A 19,368-nucleotide genomic window follows, 5' to 3' on the forward strand; every position below is an offset into this window, starting at 1 on the left:
GTTTCTAAAACCGTGTGTAACGGATCTAGTGGATGATTCTTTTCGTTGTTTTTTGCACAAACTACAAATAAAACCTAAATCGCGAAAAATAAAACAGCGTGATTGAATGTAAGGAGAGCGGAGACTCATTTAGCTCCATATTATTTACTTAATTATCACTTAAGCCTAAACCTCAGCTCAATTTAAACCTTAGACTAAACTTACTGTTAGAAAATATGAACTTTGGTAAAAACGGTCCTCACTCTGATGGTAAAACAGTGATATTTCTAAAGTAAGGGATGTGAGGTTTATATCAGTCTGTCTGTGTTTGTGAGGACGGCGTCCATCAGAGAGTCAGAGCCAGAAAACTATGAAAAAAACTGAAATTATTTAACAATTTATGAAATTATGACAATTAATGAAAACTAAATAATAAAGGAACCAGAATTATTTTTTTAATCCAAAATGACTAACAGCAGCAGCAGAACAAAACGATTTAAGAACCAATAAACCAGAAACGGATGAAGACTAAAGTTCAGGATCCCAAAATGATTTTAAAAAGCCTCCAAGATGAAACGACTCATAAATAAATAGAACAAGCTGAACCTCCAGTAAGTCGTCTCTGTGACCTCTGACCTCCTGCAGGCTGATGTTTAACCTCCCAGTTCCCTTCAGGAACCAGCCAACCTGCAGCGTGCGCTGAAATCGGTTTTCTTTCTGGCAGCCAGTGGAATCAGGACAGGTCTATAAATAGATCAGAGGAACTCCTCCTGTGAGGATGAATGTGTTTTCATGCAGAACAAAACAAAAACCTGCTTTTTTTTATCCCTGTCAGAAGCAAAACGAGCCGCAGGAGGGTCTATGAAAACATTTCCATATTAAACAGCATCTGCTGCTTCAAGCTAAACATCAGAGATGAGGATAAGATCCAGACCGTGATGTCAGAGGCGCCGACTCTCAGGTTTTCACTTCATGCAGAGGGGAAGGAACAGATCTGATCCAACGGATTACAGCTTGGTTAACACAATTCAATTCTATTCAGTTTATTTCTATAGCGCCAATTCACAACACATCATCTCAGGTCACTTTATAGAGAAAATGGCGAGAGCATTTCTTTTCCTCGGCCTACTTGTGAGATGAAATACTTAATAGGAGCGAGTTCAGAGAAATCTTGTAGCAGCCTCTACGCTGAAATATTTAAGGTAGGGCTGAAAGCAGTTGCCTCCTTAATCTAGACAAGAGTGAAATATAGATAACATGTCTTCTAAGGTGCTTCAGCTTCCCTCGTGCCGTGAACAGAAATGTTTATCTGGACAGTGAAAGATTTATTAACCTAACAGGGAATGTCCTTGATGAACTGAACTCAATGTTCGTGTGTGAGAAAGTTCTTTATGTAGAGGTGGGATGGTTCCATGGGAGAGATTGTGTGTTGGGATTTTGTAAAGTATAAATGTATGTACTGGACTCGCCCCGGTCTGAGCTCTATCTCTGTCTAAAGACGTAAAATAAAATTAAACCTTTTTTCTTGCAAGAAATGCAAGTTTCAGTTTCTCCACTTCAATTTAACCAGATCATCCAGTCAGATTGATTCAAAGTTTTCTATCTAAGGAAAACCAGCTGATTGCATCGACTCATTGACTCTTCAGCAATCCCTCACACTAAGCATGCTTGTAGCGACAGTGGAGAGGAAAAACTCCCTTTGAACAGGAAGAAACCTCCAGCAGAACCAGGCTCAGTGTGAGCGGCCATCTGCTGAGGCCCACTGGGGTTCAAGGAGACAGAAGCAGACATAGAAAAAGAAGCATAGATACAAAAGGCAACTGTCAACCAGCTCCACAGGCGGCCCCGTCCAGGAAACACACAGCCAGGCAGACGAGCTCCGAGCCAGCTCCCATGTCAGAGGATGAAGAGAGCACATCCAGTTAGTCACAGTCAGAGAAACAGGACTACACTGGAAAACAGGCCAAGCTCCAACATCTAGAAACAAAGGTGTTGATGGCAGCAGCACAGCTGATATTTCTCTCCAGGATGGAGTCACAGCCAAACAGGAACAGACCAGATGAAGCTACTGTGAGAAAAAGCAGAGAGAGCAGAACGTTAGAGATTGAACTAACAGATTCTGCAGAGTGGGAGAATAGAGATAGAATGAAGCAGAATGATGAAAAAGGGGTCCCTATGTCCTCCAGCAGTCTAAGCCTATAGCAGCAGAACTATAGAGATAGATCAGGATAACCTGAGCCACTCTAACTAGAAGCTTTATCAAAAAGGAAAGTTTTAAGCCTAGCCTTAAAAGTAGACAGGGTGTCTGCCTCACGGACTAAAACTGGTAGTTGGTTCCACAGGAGAGGAGCCTGAGAACTAAAAGATCTGCCTCCCATTCTACTTTTAGAAATTCTAGGAACCACTAGTAAACCTGCAGATTGAGAGCGAAGTGCTCTGTTAGGAACATAAGGAACAATCAGATCTCTGATATCAGATGGAGCTTGGTCATTTAAGGCTTTATATGTGAGAAGGAGGATTTTAGATTCTATTCTGGATTTAACAGGAAGCCAATGGCTCCTTTAATCCCTTCATTACTGTTTGACTCTTTCCTTGTTTATGTGGAAACCAGTCAAGCTACAAATTCTAGATTTTACTGCAGCTCATTATAAATGTTAGACTCAGCCAGCTGCTAAAATTCCTGCAGGAATCTTCAGAACTTGTAAAGATGAACCTGGAATCGTCCGTCTGTTTCCTAACAGCTGATTAGATGAAGTCTCCAAAGTGGTTTAACATACAGAGCAGAAGATCCAACACCCTGAGAGCGTCATTAGATAAATCTGTGCGTGCAGGAGAGCGTGCCAGCAGATCGTGGGAACATTCAGGGCTGCAGGGCAGATTGGCAGTGGGATGCTGGACGGATAATTTCTTACTCATCATCTTAATGAAGACCACTGAGCTGTAGACGCTCCGAGGCACCAGGCACCAGCGTGCTGCACGCTGCTGCTATTAAATCTGTCACATCCAGGACGGCCTCGGTGTGAAATAAGGAAGGATGTTAAAGAGGAAAAAACATTTTCTCCAGTTTCTCTGGAGATAATAAACATGAACAGTCAGAGCTAAATAGATCTGTGCAACTTTCACTAAAATAAGGATCTGAATCCTTAATGATGATGCCTGCAGAAATCATAAGAGGATAAGAAAATGACCTTAATAAAGATAGAATATAGGAAGATTTAACTAACAGCACAATGTGATGGAAGTAAAGACAAACCAGGAGACAAGACATAAATAAAAAAGATTAAGAATGAAAGACTCAAAAGACCCAGAATAAAATGCAAGATAAGAAACTCAGGTGAAAACACAAGATGTGATAAAGGTTCCAGTAAATGTGAAAAACTAAACGTCCAAAGGAAGCAGCAGAAACAACAGAAATAAAACTAGCATACGGTTTCTGGAAAGAAGCTAAAACAGTTAAATAAATAAAAAAGAAAAAGAAAAACATGAGAACATTTAAAAGATCTGATGCAACAAAAAGAAAAGCTTAAAAAAAAAAAAACTGGTCTGAAATGGACACAAAAAAAAAACCACCAAACGAATCAAAGAGCAGATAATAAAGAGCAGCAGCGTTTCTTTTCTTCCAGACCAGAAATCCTGCTTCAGGCTTCGAAAGCAGCCAGCAGCATCGTCCTACTGTCAGTGAACGCATCACTGAGCCTCTGAGGAAGAACCATAACCCTGCTGGCTCAGACGGTCAGCATGAAGCTCTGTTTCATGGGGGGGGGGGGGATCTTTTCCTCCCTGACCAACATGGAGACGCTCAGCAGCGTCATTGAAGGAAGTCTCCTTCTTCTGCTGCAGGTTTTTATTTCTATTTATTTATTTGTTGAGATGAAAGTCCCTCATTTATGTTTCAATTTGTTTAAAGGATGATTCAGCAAACAGTCCAGTTCTCCTAACATCCCATAATTAAATGGAAACCAGTTATGTGTTAAAGAGTCAACCGGCCTCCTTGGTCATCAGACCAAACTCAGTTTTAAACACCTGATCCATCTGGATTCTGCTGCTAGAAAAGGATCAGAAGATTTAAGATGTTTTGGAAAAACAGCTTCAGGTCCAAACCGACCAGGAGGCGTCCAGAACCACAGGAGAGACGGAGTGGATGAAGGACACTGGGAGGGGAGGGCGGGGCTGACATGGAGATGCCAGATAAATGATCTAGAAATGAGGTAGTTTGCCAGTGGAATGAGTATTTTTACTCTTAAAATAAGATAATTAATAACATGCAATTGAAATAAGACAATGCAGTTGGCTTTTCTTATTTCAAATGTAAATTATCTTGTTCCATTGGAAAAATGTCTCTTTCATCTCCTCAATTTTAAGAAAAATGAATTATCCAGAGTTAGATTTTTTCCTGTGTAGTGGAGAATGACGGATCGTCCTGCTCTGCTTTTTCTCTCAGTAAACATGCACGTTATCAGAGTTCCTGTTTCCGTTGTGAGCAGCAGTTTCCATCCCGCTGCTCCTCCCACGGATCCATGTGTCAACAGGGACCAGACACTGAAGGCAACCCCTGCAGACGCCAGCAGCACCGCTGGTAGAAAAATGGAAATGTCATCATTTTATTTGAACTAACTTACAGCCTCGCCTGCTAGGAATGACGTTTTAACTTCAAACAGAGAGAGCTTCCAGGAAGGGAAGCATAGCGGGCCTTATCCAGCTACGCTGCTGCAGGTGACTGATAACCACCGGCAATAAACTAAATGTGTAAACTTCTGACCCTCCTGTTACTCCTTCGAAGTCTGATAATAAAGGCAAGGGACAGAAAGGTCCCAGCAGAGCTGATCACAGATATTTCATTGGAAAAACAATCTTGAAATAAGTAGAAATGTCTTAAATTAGGAGTATTTATCCTTAATTTGAGTAGTTAAATGAGGTAGTTTGCCAATGGAATGAGTATTTTTACTCTTAAAATAAGATAATTAGATAAAATGCACTTGAAATAAGACAATGCAATTGTGTTTTCTTATTTTAAATGTAAATTGTATTGTTCCATTAGCAAAATTTATCTTTTACCTCCTCAATCCAAGAACAAATGCACTTATTTTAAGAAAAAATTACTTATCTGGATTTAGATTTTTTCCAGTGTTCAGGTAGTGAAAATTCTCCGTCTGTCTTCTCTCCTTTTCTGCAGAAAACTAACTTGTCTGTTTGTGTTGGTTATTTCTAGGACACTAATGGGTTATTATCATTTAACCCTAACAGCCAGAACCAGAGGCTCGGGTCCGACCTGTCTGGTCCGAGGTTCATCATGAACACTGCAAAAAATTGAAATCTAAATTAGTCATTTTTTATTGAATTGAGGAGGTAATTGAGACACTTTGCCAATGGAACAAGACAATTTACATTTAAAATTAGAAAACACAATTGTATTGTCTTATTTCAAGTGCATATTATCTAATTATCTTATTTTAAGAGTAAAAATACTCATTCCATTGGCAAATTATCTTATTTACCTGCTCAAATTAAGGGTGAATACACTTAATTTAAGACATTTTTTCTCACTTTTAGATGGTTTTTGCAGTGAACCCGTTCAACGTCTGATTTACCGTCTGGAGTTCACAAACTAGGAATTTTTTATGGTACAATCGCGCAACATGAAACATATAATATATAATAGGTAAATAAAATTATAAAAATATCTAAAAACACTGTGGGTATAAGGCATGCAAAAAAATAGACTGATATATACACTTAGGATAAAAATATGGATAAAAAGACTGTGAAACAGATCGTTATCAGAGCAGATCAGACAGATGCTGCAAAAACTGATCTAAAATTAGTAGATTTCCTAAATTTGATGCATTTTCCCTGAATGAGAGCAGGTTAGTAAGATGATCTGACAACAAAATTAGATCTTTTTGTCCATTGGATTAAAATATTTAGACATAAATCACTAGAAATATTTAGTTTTAATTTTAATCAGAAATCGAAAATTGTCTTTCCCGTTTAAAACAAGGAAAAATGAACTTATTTCAGGGAATGTTGACCAATTATACTTGAACTTTTGCAGAGGAGTTGCAGCAACTCTGGAACAAACAGCCGTTTCACTTTAAATAAACTACAAAGGATGAGATGTTTCTATTCAGCCCCTTTACTCTGGCGCCCTTAGAAAAAAATACAGCAATACTAGTTGCCTTTTAAATGACTTAGACTCAACTTCATTAATTCCCTGGAATTAATCCTTCAGGGAAATTCTGATTCCAGTGGCTTAAAGCAAGATGCCATTAAAGATAAAAATACAACAAACAATATAAAAAGAGTGTATATAGTACAAAAGAGCGAAAGAAAAGTTGTAATTTCCAGGAATATCTTTCCTTTAGGTATAAAAATATCTGCACAGCAGAGAGCTAAGCGAAGACAACACAGTAGTTGACTTGGATTTTTGCACTTGGGCAACAGAGATGTACTGATTTTATAAATTAGTAAAAAATGACACAGACTGCACATAAGTTGGCGTATGCTGTTGCACAGTGAGAGAGAAGAATATTGCACATGAGTGACTATAGATAATGTTTTACACAAGATGTCCAAGGAGGGGGTGCTGGCACCGTTGAGTCCAAACTGGGTCCTAACAGAATTATGGACCCAAACAGAGCATCTTTTACCAGCCAGTCTGACCGGCTGGAGTTTAATGGAAGTTTAGTCACTGTGAAGATGAAAAACCTCTGAATGCAGAAGGACAACCATCAGATGCTGGTTCTGCGTCCATTCATCCAAGCAAAAATAGAGTAAAAACTGCACAAACATAATGATGCGCTTCAGTTTGATTCTCTGTGGGCTGGTCTGAGAAGCTCTGCCTGCAGGCGACGGGCAGGAAGTGGGACAGAAGAGAAAAGAAGGGAGAAACAGCAGGAAGAGGGAATCAGAGCGCTCTTATCCTGCAGCGGGTTGGTCTCTGATTACTGGCCCACATGTTAGGAAAGAGACGCAGAATCGAACACATGAATCTAAAACTTTCTTTATAAACGTTAACAGCAGAGGACAGGCAGCCTTTGATCCACCTCAACATGGAGGAAGGAAAATCTGACAAAGATACGTTTGATTTAATGCATCATCCCAGCCTGCGGTTACTGAGACCCGGTTAACGGCTGCTGGTTCGCTTCATCTTTTAGATATCAAATATATCATAGAAGTTACCAGATAGATCTAACAGAACAACTCGTCTCTAAAGTCTCTAAATGTATTTGCAAAAAAAGATTTGAGTGAAAACAGCAGAACCTTTGCAGGATTTCTTTTTTTGTTCTTTTTTTGGATGTTTTATTCCTTTATAAACTGAAAAAAATACCTTAAACTGTCAGTTTGAGTGGAGGTTTTGGAGGACCCAAATGCAGAGATGAGGGAGGCGGCGATGAAATCTAAAATTAAAGCCATTGATGCAAAAATCCAAAATACAGTAAAACCAAAATCTGTTAAACATCCAGGAAATAACAAGGAACCTGGAGTATAAATGGGAGACGGAACAAAGACCAGGCTAATCAGCAGATTAGGAGCAGGTTTGGACAGAGGTGACTAGAAGGGAGCTACGGAAAAAAGACGGACACAAGAGGGCAGTAGAGGGCCAACAAGAAATACCTTAGAACTCAAATATAATAGGAAATAACTAGAATAACACAAAATGGAAATAAAACCATAAATTAGAAAACACAAAAAGACATGAATCAAACTGAAAACTCGAAAAAGAAAACTTAAACAGAACCATAAAGTGCTGAGTCATGACACAACCTGAGGATTTCTATCTGCATGGTTGGTTTTATACATTCAGAAATGTTTCTTCTTCTACAGCAACTGATGCAGTTTTCTAAATTTAAGCAGGAAATTTGATTTCTCGTCTGTGTCGCCGTTTTCGAACCGTTTTCCTAGAGCGCGACGGTCGGCTCAGAATGCATAAAGCAGCTCCAGTAGAGTTCTGTAGTAAAAACTGTCTGCGCTGAGGAAAACGCTGATGCATGGAACTGGATGGGGGACAGAACCTGCTGCTGGCTGCAGCTCCTGTTCCGTCTGAGTAGAGTTTACCTCTGGAAATCAGCTGCAGTGAAAAATCTGATCTGCCTCTGATTTCTGCTCAAACACGAAGCAAACCAACCAGAGGCTGGATGTGTTTCAGCTCAGAACAGACTGAGAATCTCTGCTGTTTGGAAGTAAAGAATGTTTTTTTTTTATCTTAGAGTAGCAGCCATTCAAAATGGGCCTTCCCAGTCAAATGCCAGCCGAATGGAAGCTCACTTCCCTGCAACTTCCAGCCACTGGCCTTCTCCTGAGCGTGCATATTTATTACTCTGACTCCACCCTGTCACTGAATTACAGGGTCTGACCAGGAGATGGCGCTTCTCTTTAGATCTTAATGTCCACAAATCATGACAGAAAGAATATTTTAGATGTTTAAAAAGGAATTGTAGGGGACCAGCCAAGGAAAGTGGGGAAAATCTGTAGCTGTAGGATTTCATCATCAATTTTCTCCTTTCTGCTCTCAGTCAGGGAGCGAAGCCTCCAGCAGCCATCCTGCAGGTCAAACCTGCAGGATGGCTGCAGGTCTGCATCCTCCTCCACCAACATCCACCAAACCCAGACACGCAAATACAAGTCACCAAGTTCATGCTTTGTGTTATTTTGATCGAGGTCCAGATGGTGATGATCCATCACTGGAAAAACAATCTAGAATTAAGCAATAATGTCTTAAATTAAGTGTATTTACCCTTAATTTAAGTAGGTTAATGAGATAGTTTGCCAATGGAATTAGTATTTTTACTCTTAAAATGAATTAATTGGATAAAATGCACTTGAAATTAGACAATGCAATTGTTGTTTAATTATTTTAAATGTAAATTGTGCAAAATGTCTCTTTTACCTCCTCAATCCAAGAACAAATGCACTTATTTTATAAGGTTCTGGGCCTTGTTAATGTGTTTCTGGAGCATTTGGATTTTATTTTAATGTTTAGCCGCTCTGATGCTAAAAAACCTGCAGTCAGCTGGCAGGGAAAAATTGGCCCAGACACAAATCTAACAGTCATATGAAGCGTTCTGCTGACCGAGGCAGCATTCAGCTTTTCAATTAGTCTGTGGGTATACCCCCCCCATCCCCCCACAAACAAACACACAAACCATAATCCCCCCCAACCCCCCCCCCCCCCCCACACACACACACACAAACAGTACACCCCCCCACACACTGTGTACACTCCAGGCTGCAGCTGTAAAAACTATCCGAGCTGCTGTGATGACTCACAGCCTGAACACCAGGTGTGTGTGTATTTCCATGAATGATGGAGCTCTTCATCCTCCTCCTCCTCCTCCCTAGGACCCTTCTGCTGCCTTTCTGCTCGACTCATTTCTGCACTTTGGAATCAGACTCATTTCCTCCAAAGGAGTGAAGGCGAAGCGACAGTAACTGTTGCTCTGAAATCCTTTGTTTTAATAAGTTGGAGTCATTTGGTGAGAAATGAAACGCTGTGTGGGACTGGATTAAAGCAGAAACACCTCAATGTCTCCAACAACTTGTTTAATGCAGAACTCAGGGGGGATTTACCATTAGGCAATACCAGGCAGCTGCTTAGGGTCCCATAAAACTCTGTTTCCATGTATGTTAATACAACTATTCCTTATTTCTGCACATTAATTATGTTTTTGATAAAAAATGTCATCATAACGCTGATAATATTCAGTGTGTCTCAGCCCCCCCCCCCCCCCCCCCCCCCTTCAGTGTCCACCATATTGGATCAGTCCATTTGCTGCACATGTTCAGAAAGGTCCAAACAGACAGCAGCAAACCATTTGAAAACAAACCATGCAAAGAGCAGTGTTGCCAACTTAGCGCTTTAGTCGCTATATTTAGCCACTTTTCAGACCCCTCTAGCACTTTGATTTCTAAAAAGCTCCTAGCGCCAAATCTAGAGACTTTTTTCTGCTACTGGAGACTTTGGAGACAACATCTAAAAGCAGCGAACTCTGCTCTCCAGAGCGAGTAGATTGGTAACCCCGCCTCCTGCTCTCCTCTATCTTGTCTGCTGTCATGAGAGAGGGACGAAACCTAGAACGAATAATGGATGTCTATTCTATTAACATTTCTCTATCTGTAGAATGGGTCTGTTTTATGTCTTCTCCATCCAGAGGGCCCCCTGCCTGTCTTTGCCTAGGGCCCCAAATTTCCTAAATCCGTCCCTGCTGTCCAGCTCCGACTCAGAGTATTTTTGTGTTTGTGAAGCTCTGACTCTCTGCAGAAACAGATCTACATCATTCCTAACATGGTTTGTTATCATCAATCATCATCATCATCATCATCAAAGTAAGTTAGCATCATGAGGTTACAGGTCATTCCTGACTGAAGGTGAAGGTAAACCGCCATCAGATCATGATGAGTCTGCAGTTAAATATCAAAGTGTCCCTCAGTGGGAGGAGGATCACAGCCTGAAACTCACCACACAGATTCAGCAGCATCCTAAATGTAGAGAGACAGAGCATAGATACGCCTCTGCACAGTCCGCTCATATTCAGAATCCAAACTTCTGAAAGTTCTTTAAATGTGAAATGATTCCATCCTGTTCAATAAATGATCAGTGTTTTTAATTCAGAGTCATTTTCATGTGAATGTGCTTTACTGGAGGCATCCATGTTTGTCAAAGAACACTACTGCCACCTACTGGTTAGTGACATTGTCACGGTGCGGTATCGGCTGTTGATCAAGTCCCAGTGCTGTATCTGGTGTTTGTCACAACGCGCTATTATCCAAGTCATCTTGAAAACATTCTTCTTCCAAATGTTGGCTACATATTACGGGTTTTTTCTCTGGCCAGAAGTTCGATGGCAAATCCTCCCTCTTCAAGTTTTTACTTTATTTTCGAGAATGAAGTCGTAATATTTCAAGAATGAAGTCATCAAAGAGAAAGCTTGGAGCTCCGCCCAGCAGATGACGGCCGACCAGCCCACCAATCAGCAACCAGAGTCCACTTTGACATCTTGCCCAGTTTGATGCTGCTGCTAAAAGATTTCCTGATTTGTCAAACCGATGCTAAAGTAGAACTTCACACGATGCTCCACATTCCTCATTTTAGGGAAGAAGGTGCTGCTTGTAAGAGTTGTCATAAAATACAACTTTATTCCGATAATGTTACGACTTTATTCTCTTAATATTATTACTTTATTCTGATAATGCTAGCATTTTATTCTCGAAATAAAAAAAATAAAAAAATCTCTAGCCTTTCCCTAATACTCCGTTGTACAGCATCCAGCTGCCATGCACGTGGGCATTGTCAGTTTCACTATAGCTCTGGTGAATTTCAATGGTGAAGTCCTCTGGAAATCTTCAATAATTGTTGTTGATTGCAGATGTGTCTAGTAGTTCCCATTGATTTAGCTTGGAAAGCGGGGAGAATGGCGCTAGGCTTACCGCACCGTGACGTCACTGCTGGAAGATGGCAGGAGGGAGGGGCTACTATATTTGGGCAAAAATGGCCGCTCCCAGACTTAGTGATTACAACAGATTTTTTTCTTTTTGTTTTTTATTGATTAAAGCAAAATTCATTAAATCCCTGTGAACGTATTAATTTTAGGTATAAATAATGATGAATTGATCGTTCCTTGCTGAATGGAGTTTTGCTTTAATGTGGACAAGCATCAGAAATGAAGCAGCAGGAGCTTCTTTGATGGCGTTCGGTTCGAACGTAGCATCAGGCTTTCTCATTGTTTGAATTAACCTATGAAACATAATATTGAACCTAAAAATGATATATTTAGGATAAAAATAGTGCTGGAACAAAGACAAAACATTAGCTGCATTCCACCTCAGGATGCAGGAAATAGCGTTTCAGAGTCTAAATTTCAACATAGGCTGTGTTACTCCAAGGTGTATGCCCTATGAAATATTCCTAGTTAAAAGCCTGGTTGCAGGTGTAATAATTAAAGTTATAATTTAATTATTTCATCTACAAAGAGCAGTCTGCTCTGGTATCATAACCTAGCTCCTATTTACGTTGCAGTTTTAGCTCCTTTGTACATTTTAAAATGTTTTGCCTCTTCTTAACGACATGATGTGCTTCATCATTATCATTATGGGCTGGTTTCAATGCCTTAGTGGGCGATATGTGACAAATTATGGTCTAAATGATTAATTATTTCTATATTCAAACCAAAACGGGTTCAGATGGTTTCTTATCTTCTGGGTCATCAGAAGAACTAAAAAGGCAGAGGTTCGGGCAGTGGAAGTGCTTACCGCACCGTGACGTCACTGCTGGAAGATGGCAGGAGGGAGGGGCTCCCTCCTGCCATCTGGGCAAAAATGGCTGCTCCCAGACAACCAAAAGTAATATTTGCATTTTTTTACAGATTAACGCTAAATTCATGAAATCACTGCGAGCGTATTAGTTTTAGGTATAAATAATGACCCATTGATTATTCCTGCTGACCGACTTTTCCTTTAAGAATCGTTAAACTGTAGCACCAGAGGAGACGTGGACCCCTCTGCATGTGAGGGCCCCTCTCCCTGCTCTGGGGGGGTTATTCCTGTAATCATTGATGGTCCTCAGTCAGAGCAGAAAGGCTGGAGATGATTGAACTCTTTATCTGCAGCATCAGAAACATTTTCATCACAACATAAATCAATGAAAACTAAAAAAAAAAAGGTTTTTATTTCTGTCTTTGGTTTAATCCTTTGGGACATGAAAATGTTTCTGCCGCCCTGAGGCTGAATCAGTAAACACGTCTCCTCCTGCTTCACGCTCTGGGTTTTGTTTTCTATGCAACCATAGAGACCAGTCAGAATAAGAACCAGTTTATGGTGGAAGATCCCAGGATTTCCAGGAGGAGAAATTAGATTTTAACTGTTTTATCAGATTGTTTCTGCTCTCCTCTCTGCTTCAGATCCTCACCTTCAAACGCCTGAATGCTTCAAACTGCTGCGCTGTGATTGGCTGATGTGATGTGCCATTCATTAGTTAACCTAAACTGATTTAAATCAGATCAGAGTCAGGGGCAGAGTTAGGAAATTTGGGGCCCTAGGCACAAATGGGGGGGGGCCCTCATCTTCTGAAAACAGCACAACTGCCTAGTTGGGTAAGTTTGAAATCTTAGTTTATTCTGTTGCTCGTCTTCTCTAATCACACTTGCATTTATCAGGGGCGGAATTAGGAAATTTGGGGCCCTAGGCAAAGACAGGCAGGGGGCCCCTCTGAACAGCCCCATTCTCCAGATAGAGAAATGTTAATAGAGTAGACATCCATTATCTGTTCTAGGTTGTGTCCCTCTCTTCTCGTCCCTTTTCTTCTTGTTTTCCTCTCTATGTTTTGTACTCAGCTGACTTTTCATGCTGTCTCTAAAGGAATGAAAGATTTTTTCCAAGCACTAAGCTCACTTAGCTGATTGCTCCTTCCTGTGTTTCCAAAAAGGCCAAAGTAAATAACCCAGTCCTTCTTTTCACTGTAGACAAGCCATGATCTGCTTATCTGTTCTCCATTTTTCATTTGGATGAAATAATAGCTGCATGAATCATGACAGCAGACAAGATAGAGGAGAGCAGGAGGCGGGGTTACCAATCTACTCGCTCTGGAGAGCAGAGTTCGCTGCTTTTAGATGTTGTCTCCAAAGTCTTCAGAAGCAGAAAAAAGTCTCTAGATTTGGCGCTAGGAGCTTTTTTCTTTGTTCTGATGGCATTTTAGCCAAAGGATTTTTATCAAAAACATAATTAATGTGCAGAAATAATGAACAGTTGTATTAACCATATATATAGAGAGTTTTATGGGGCCCCCAGGAACTTGGGGCCCTAAGCAGCTACCTAGTATTGCCTGATGGTAAATCCCCCCCTGATCAGAACCTGTTCTGGGTTCTGAGATGATGTGCACCTTAGTCCAGGTGCGTCTGCGTTTTTCAGGGGTCTTACCTGATGATGTCATCGTTGTGGCCCAGGTAGAACCTCTGGCTGTGCTCCCTGGTGTTGTAGACCACCCCCACCCCAGCCACAAAGTACACCACCTCCTTCCCTGCTGTGTAGAACAGGTTGTTCCGGCACTGGTGGCCCCGGTACCCGTAGACCCAGTCCAGTCTGAGGCGGCAGCCCGGGGCGGTCCGGTCCGTCATGCTCCCTCATGGGATGGGACGTGGCGTCCTCCTCCTGTTTCTGGTGGTTCTGAATATGATGAAGGTCTGGTTCTGGTTCTGTCAGCACAGCAGGAACCGGGTCATTCTGTGTTCAGGAAGCACGTTTCCTCTGATTCTCCATCATGTTTTTACTCTATGATGATGATATTTTGATTTAAATTAAAGACAATTTCAGAGCAGAACACTGGAGGATGAAGTGGATCATTTCAGAACCAGAACTGATCTGGATGATTTCTGGCTCTGCTTGGATCCGGGTCTAAAGACTCATCCTCCTGGACGTCAGCAGCTTTTCTCCTTTGGGTTTCATGAACTCCTGGTTCTGATTGGGAGTAATTCTGCTCTTCACCTGTGGATCAGCCTTCCTCTTTTCCAGGATGGATTCTGGAGGCAGATGTGGATCAATCTCCCTGATCGCCTGGAAAGTTCCTGCTGCTTCCAGACCCTCATCCAAGCTCAGCCTCCATGCCTGAGCCTGGAAATATAATCCCACTGCAGGATTATCCTCCCATCCTCTCCCCCAGCGGTGCTCCGTCCTCACAGCATCTCCATCACAGAGCAGGAGCTGGAGAAGCTCTGCTCCTCCAGGAGCCACAGGGAGGAAGAAAAAAAATCCTGCAGGCTGGAAAATTCTCCACCCAATAAGGGAGGAGGCTGGTTTCCTCAGGGAGGAGATCAGAACCAGGAGAGCCGGACACAAACAACAGTTTAATCCCCGCAGATGCTCCAAGTTCAGCGCGCAGAGGAGAGGAGCAGCCTGGGCTCCACGGGGCGGAGGAAGCCGGAGGAGAGAGCTGCTTCCCGGCAGCAGGAGGGAAGCATCGTCCCGCTGCAGACAGAGAACCGGACCTGCAGCTCCGGGATCCGGAGCGGAGGTTCTGATCCAGCGCAGACTGATGAGGAGCTGCTGGTCTCAGTCTGACGGGGACGCGCATTCAGAGGCACGCCTGCGCAGACATCCGGTTAGTAAAAATAAGAGTTTAAATAATAATCCTGCAGCTAAGGAGGAGGAAGCTCAATTAAATCCTTTTTTATATCTATAACATTTGATATTTTACATTTTTTTCTTTTTAAATTCAAAGAAAAAAAATAGGAATAAATTAAACAGATTTACTGAATAAACCAAAATCAGATTTTTTATTTTGTTTGATGCATTGTATGCTTTTATACAGATGTTTAAATACGGATTTAATAATGAAGAGAAGCTGTCAGTTTAACTTAGACCAGAGGTTCACCAACGCGGTGCCCACAGATACCAAGGGGCCCTCAAGGACCACATTGGGGGGCCCTCATCTTCTGAAAACAAAATCTGAAATCTTATTTTATTCTGTTGCTCTTCTTTCCTAATCAGGGGCGGATTTAGGAAATCTACAGATAGAGAAATGTTAATAGAATAGACATCCATCATCTGTTCTAGGTTTCGTCCCTCTCTCATGACAGCAGACAAGATAGAGGAGAGCAGGAGGCGGGGTTACCAATCTACTCGCTCTGGAGAGCAGAGTTCGCTGCTTTTAGATGTTGTCTCCAAAGTCTCCAGTAGCAGAAAAAAGTCTCTAGATTTGGCGCTAGGAGCTTTTTAGAAATCAAAGTGCTAGAGGGGTCTGAAAAGTGGCTAAATATAGCGACTAAAGCGCTAAGTTGGCAACACTGCTCTTTGCATGGTTTGTTTTCAAATGGTTCGCTGCTGTCTGTCTGGTTGTGTGGTCTGTTTTTGTGGTTATTTGTGTGTTTTTCTCCCTCCACCACCAGGTGGCGCCCTGTACTCGTTGGCCTCCCTGCACACTCGTTGGATCATTATCTAGAGGAGTATTTGAGCAGTTGGCTGTCACTACCTTGGGGCCCGAGTGTTTGTCAGTTTTGGGTACTCTAGCCAAGCTGAGCTTAGCTGAGTCTAACCTAACGTTATTTCTCTGAGACTTATGTTCTTTTGTCTTTTGTTTCCCCGGCAGGAAGACTTCCTGTTTTACTGGATACCTGGACCTTCTCCCCCTGGAAGGAAATACCGAGTTCATACTGAGGAGGGGAAAACCTCCACATGATCCCTTCAAGTTCCAATCGGAAATCCGAGTGACAGTCCGCTCCATTACTCCTCTGGGTCCAACGCTTGTCTACCTGTCCATCCTCCAATGCGTGCACCATTCTCTGGATTTCCCCACACAGACTGGGTTCAAGGACTGACAAGGCCCCCCTCAAACTTCTGGTTCACCAGCTCACTGAGTACCAGATCCAACACCTGTACGCCACCTCAATAAACCTGTTAACCTTTTCCCGTGTTCTCTAAGTGGTTTCTCTGCATGTGGGTGAGATTTGTGAAACCGATTATGACATAAACAAAGTTTTATGGGGCCCCCAGGTACTTAGGGCCCTAGGCAACTGCCTAGTATTGCCTGATGGTGAATGCCCCCCCCGGCATGTATTATACATGAAGTTCAGGTGAACGCTGACTCCTCCATTTCTGGGTCAGTATTAGTAGCCCTTCCTAGGACCAATTAAGCAGCTCTAATCTTGAAAAGGTTGTTGATCCCTTAATTAGATCAATGAAGAAGAAAATAAATATTAAATCAGGACGGAGGCTAGGAGTTCTTCCAATGCAGCACTTCATCATTCAGGCCAGAAGGTTTTCAGGACTGAAGAGAACCAAAGTGAGAACCATCATCCACTAACAGAGAACATGGAACAGTGGAGAACGTTTCCAAAGATACATTAAAAACTCACCGACAGGTCATCCAGGAGGTGACGAAGTTCATGATACAGCAAGAAAAGAGAGATCCTGGGAAAACATGGCGTCCATCAGAAGGTACTAAGGTCACAATCGCTTCCATGATCGCCAAAAATTTCTCTGGACCTTGAGAACTTTCTGGAAGGTGAGCATCCAGGTAGATCTGGTGTAAAACCCTTTAGAAGGAAGATCAGTCAGCCGTGATGTTTAACTGTCATGGAAAGACTTTAGGCTCGAGCTCAACCTGCTGTAGGCTTTACAGCAGAAACTAAATGCAATCAAATCCCTGAAGGTTAAAGGTCAGAGGTGCTTTTGATTGATCTATCGTAGCATGACCTCAGATAGGTTCATGCTAGAGAACAAACCATGAAATGTGTCCAACTGGAGATTTTCTGCAAAGCAGAGCAGAACAAAGTCTCTCCACAGTGACGAAAAAAATTCAGGAGGAAGAACCTGTTATTGGGTTTGGGAGATAATTACATTTTATATAAGGTCAAGGTGGCCTGGAAAGATTTTCTTTGTTGGTTCTTCAATTAAATATTTAGAAAACGTATAATTCTGTTTAGAACCTGCATCTTTGCATCGACTGAGGCCTGAAAGCTTTTATTTTGAAGGTTCAGAATCAGACTCTGATGACAGCTAAACACTCTGGATGTAACACCTTTGCAGGAAGAGAAAACACCCCAGCAGGACACACAGTAATGCAATGCATTATGGGAGTCTGTGTCCAGAACAGTTCAATCAGCTGCAGAAAAACTACAAATCCCAGCAGATCAGCAGGAGCTGTCCACAGTGCTGAACACGACAGGCTGGACAACAGAGCTTCTCTACAGAATAAAACTTTAAAAACGTTTTAATGTTAATTTAAAAAGCAACTTTTAACCACACTTTGTACAATGATACAGCAGTTTGTCAGGTTCTAAACAAAAGGATGTGATTCCCAGTTTCAGTTAATTTGATGATTCGTGTGCTCTTAAAAATGAAAAACAAACAAAAGGATTCATTTAAAAAGTCCTGTGAGCATTAAACAGAAAATGCTCAAGCATATTATTTTCGTTTGCATTTAACTAATTATATTTTGGTAACTAAAATCTGCAGATTTCACAGTGAATATATTTATATAATCATATTTCCGTATTATTTTGATAGAGTTAATTAATATTTCACCCGGGGTTCGGATTAGGATTAAAGCACCTGATCAATCAAATTAGATAGTTTTCCTGTAGGGAAAACATACAAACTAAGATACATAAATAAAAGACTAAAATTGTTTTTAATTAAATTCAGACATTTAAAGATTATAGCATAGATATAATCATTACATTTGGGAAAAAAGCTAATGAAATGAATCTTTTTCTTGTAGATCTGCTTATCTCAGCCATCCCTTCAGCTTGTTTCTCTTCCCTACAGAGCGTCTCATTCAGGTAGAGGTTTTTACTTTGACTAGACCATCAGGACATCTTTTCATCCCTCGGTTGCAGATCTGCTGCTGTGTTTTCAATCATCGTTCTGCTGGTTTCTACTAAGCTTCAGCGACTGAACAGTTGGACTTTTAAACCAATCTAGAACACTTTGTTCTAGAGAGGTCATTGTTCGTTCAAAGGATGCAGGTGAATTGAGTCCCGCATCATCATTCCTCTCCCCCATGCCAAAAAGCATGTATAAGGATTTTGTGGTGATTTAATGGAGGATTATGTCCGATCGTTATACTTTCCCCTCATTGGCGTCAAACACGTTTCAGCCTGAAATCTTGTGCTTCATGTAGATGCAGCCGCACCAACGTGAACAGAGCAGTTTTTGCTTCTTTTCTTTGAGCACAAAGAACCAGAGAAGCTCAATATTTTCAGCACCTTTCTGAGAAATCTGTGAGTCGAAGATGAACCAAACAGAAAGAAGACATTTTGTTTTAAAAGCTTTTTAATGGCTTTTTTTTGCACATATGTAACAGAGATGGGGAGAAATCTACGGGTGCAGATCCAACTAGCAGTGACCCCCGGTCCGCATCACACCGACCACCTAACCAAGACCCCCCCCCCGGCCTGAGGCCCACCCCACCCACCTACCCACCTACCCCCAAACCAGGTGTTATTGATTGTGCAGAATGAGGAAATGTCTCGTTACTATGGTTACAGTGACAGAGGAATGCACACTATATTTATCAAACTGCCATAGATCGTAGCACAAAAGAATAATAATAAAAAAATGAAGCAGCCCCCCCCCAAGGTGAAGAGTTTTCCAGGTATTTGAGGTGAAAGAGTCGGGTTTCCTCCATCAGCTGTGGGAAGAAAAAAAAAATCAAAGTCCCACATTTGATGATCTACCTTCACATGTTCGGGTTCAATCCTGCTGCTTTACACCAACATCACTCCGGCTCTATGGAAGCCCGTTAATGACACAATTCCAGGAACCCGGAGCTGAATTTAGGTAAAAACTCAGAATCTGACAGTTTTTATTTTCCAACTATAAAAACAGCTATTTTTTATTTATTTTAGAAACAATCAAATAAGGTGAACACAGATGTTTTCTAATCCAGCCTGTCTTCAGCTG

General features: G+C 41.5%; 2 protein-coding genes across 6 annotated transcripts in view; one reads left to right on the top strand and one right to left on the bottom strand.

Moving 5' to 3' along the window:
* LOC119798722 (echinoderm microtubule-associated protein-like 6) overlaps positions 1–15,043 on the bottom strand; it is an 84,771-nt gene extending 69,728 nt beyond the window's left edge. For all 5 annotated transcript variants that reach the window (XM_038308300.1, XM_038308298.1, XM_038308299.1 and 2 more), the window contains exon 1: positions 13,888–15,043. In XM_038308300.1, coding sequence (XP_038164228.1) covers positions 13,888–14,084 — 197 coding nt within the window. In that variant the 5' untranslated portion in view covers positions 14,085–15,043. The remainder of the gene's footprint in view (positions 1–13,887) is intronic.
* LOC119798720 lies at positions 14,480–16,368 on the top strand. The gene is made up of 4 exons (XM_038308292.1): positions 14,480–14,498; positions 14,577–15,064; positions 15,852–15,963; positions 16,052–16,368. Exons 1-4 carry the CDS (start codon positions 14,480–14,482, stop codon positions 16,117–16,119), a joined length of 687 nt encoding a protein of 228 aa, XP_038164220.1. The 3' UTR covers positions 16,120–16,368.
* The last annotated feature ends 3,000 nt before the right edge of the window (positions 16,369–19,368 follow it).

The sequence above is a fragment of the Cyprinodon tularosa genome, unplaced genomic scaffold (genome assembly GCF_016077235.1).
Source record: "Cyprinodon tularosa strain WSP-4 unplaced genomic scaffold, ASM1607723v1 ctg634, whole genome shotgun sequence".
NCBI classification, from domain to species: Eukaryota; Metazoa; Chordata; class Actinopteri; order Cyprinodontiformes; family Cyprinodontidae; genus Cyprinodon; species Cyprinodon tularosa.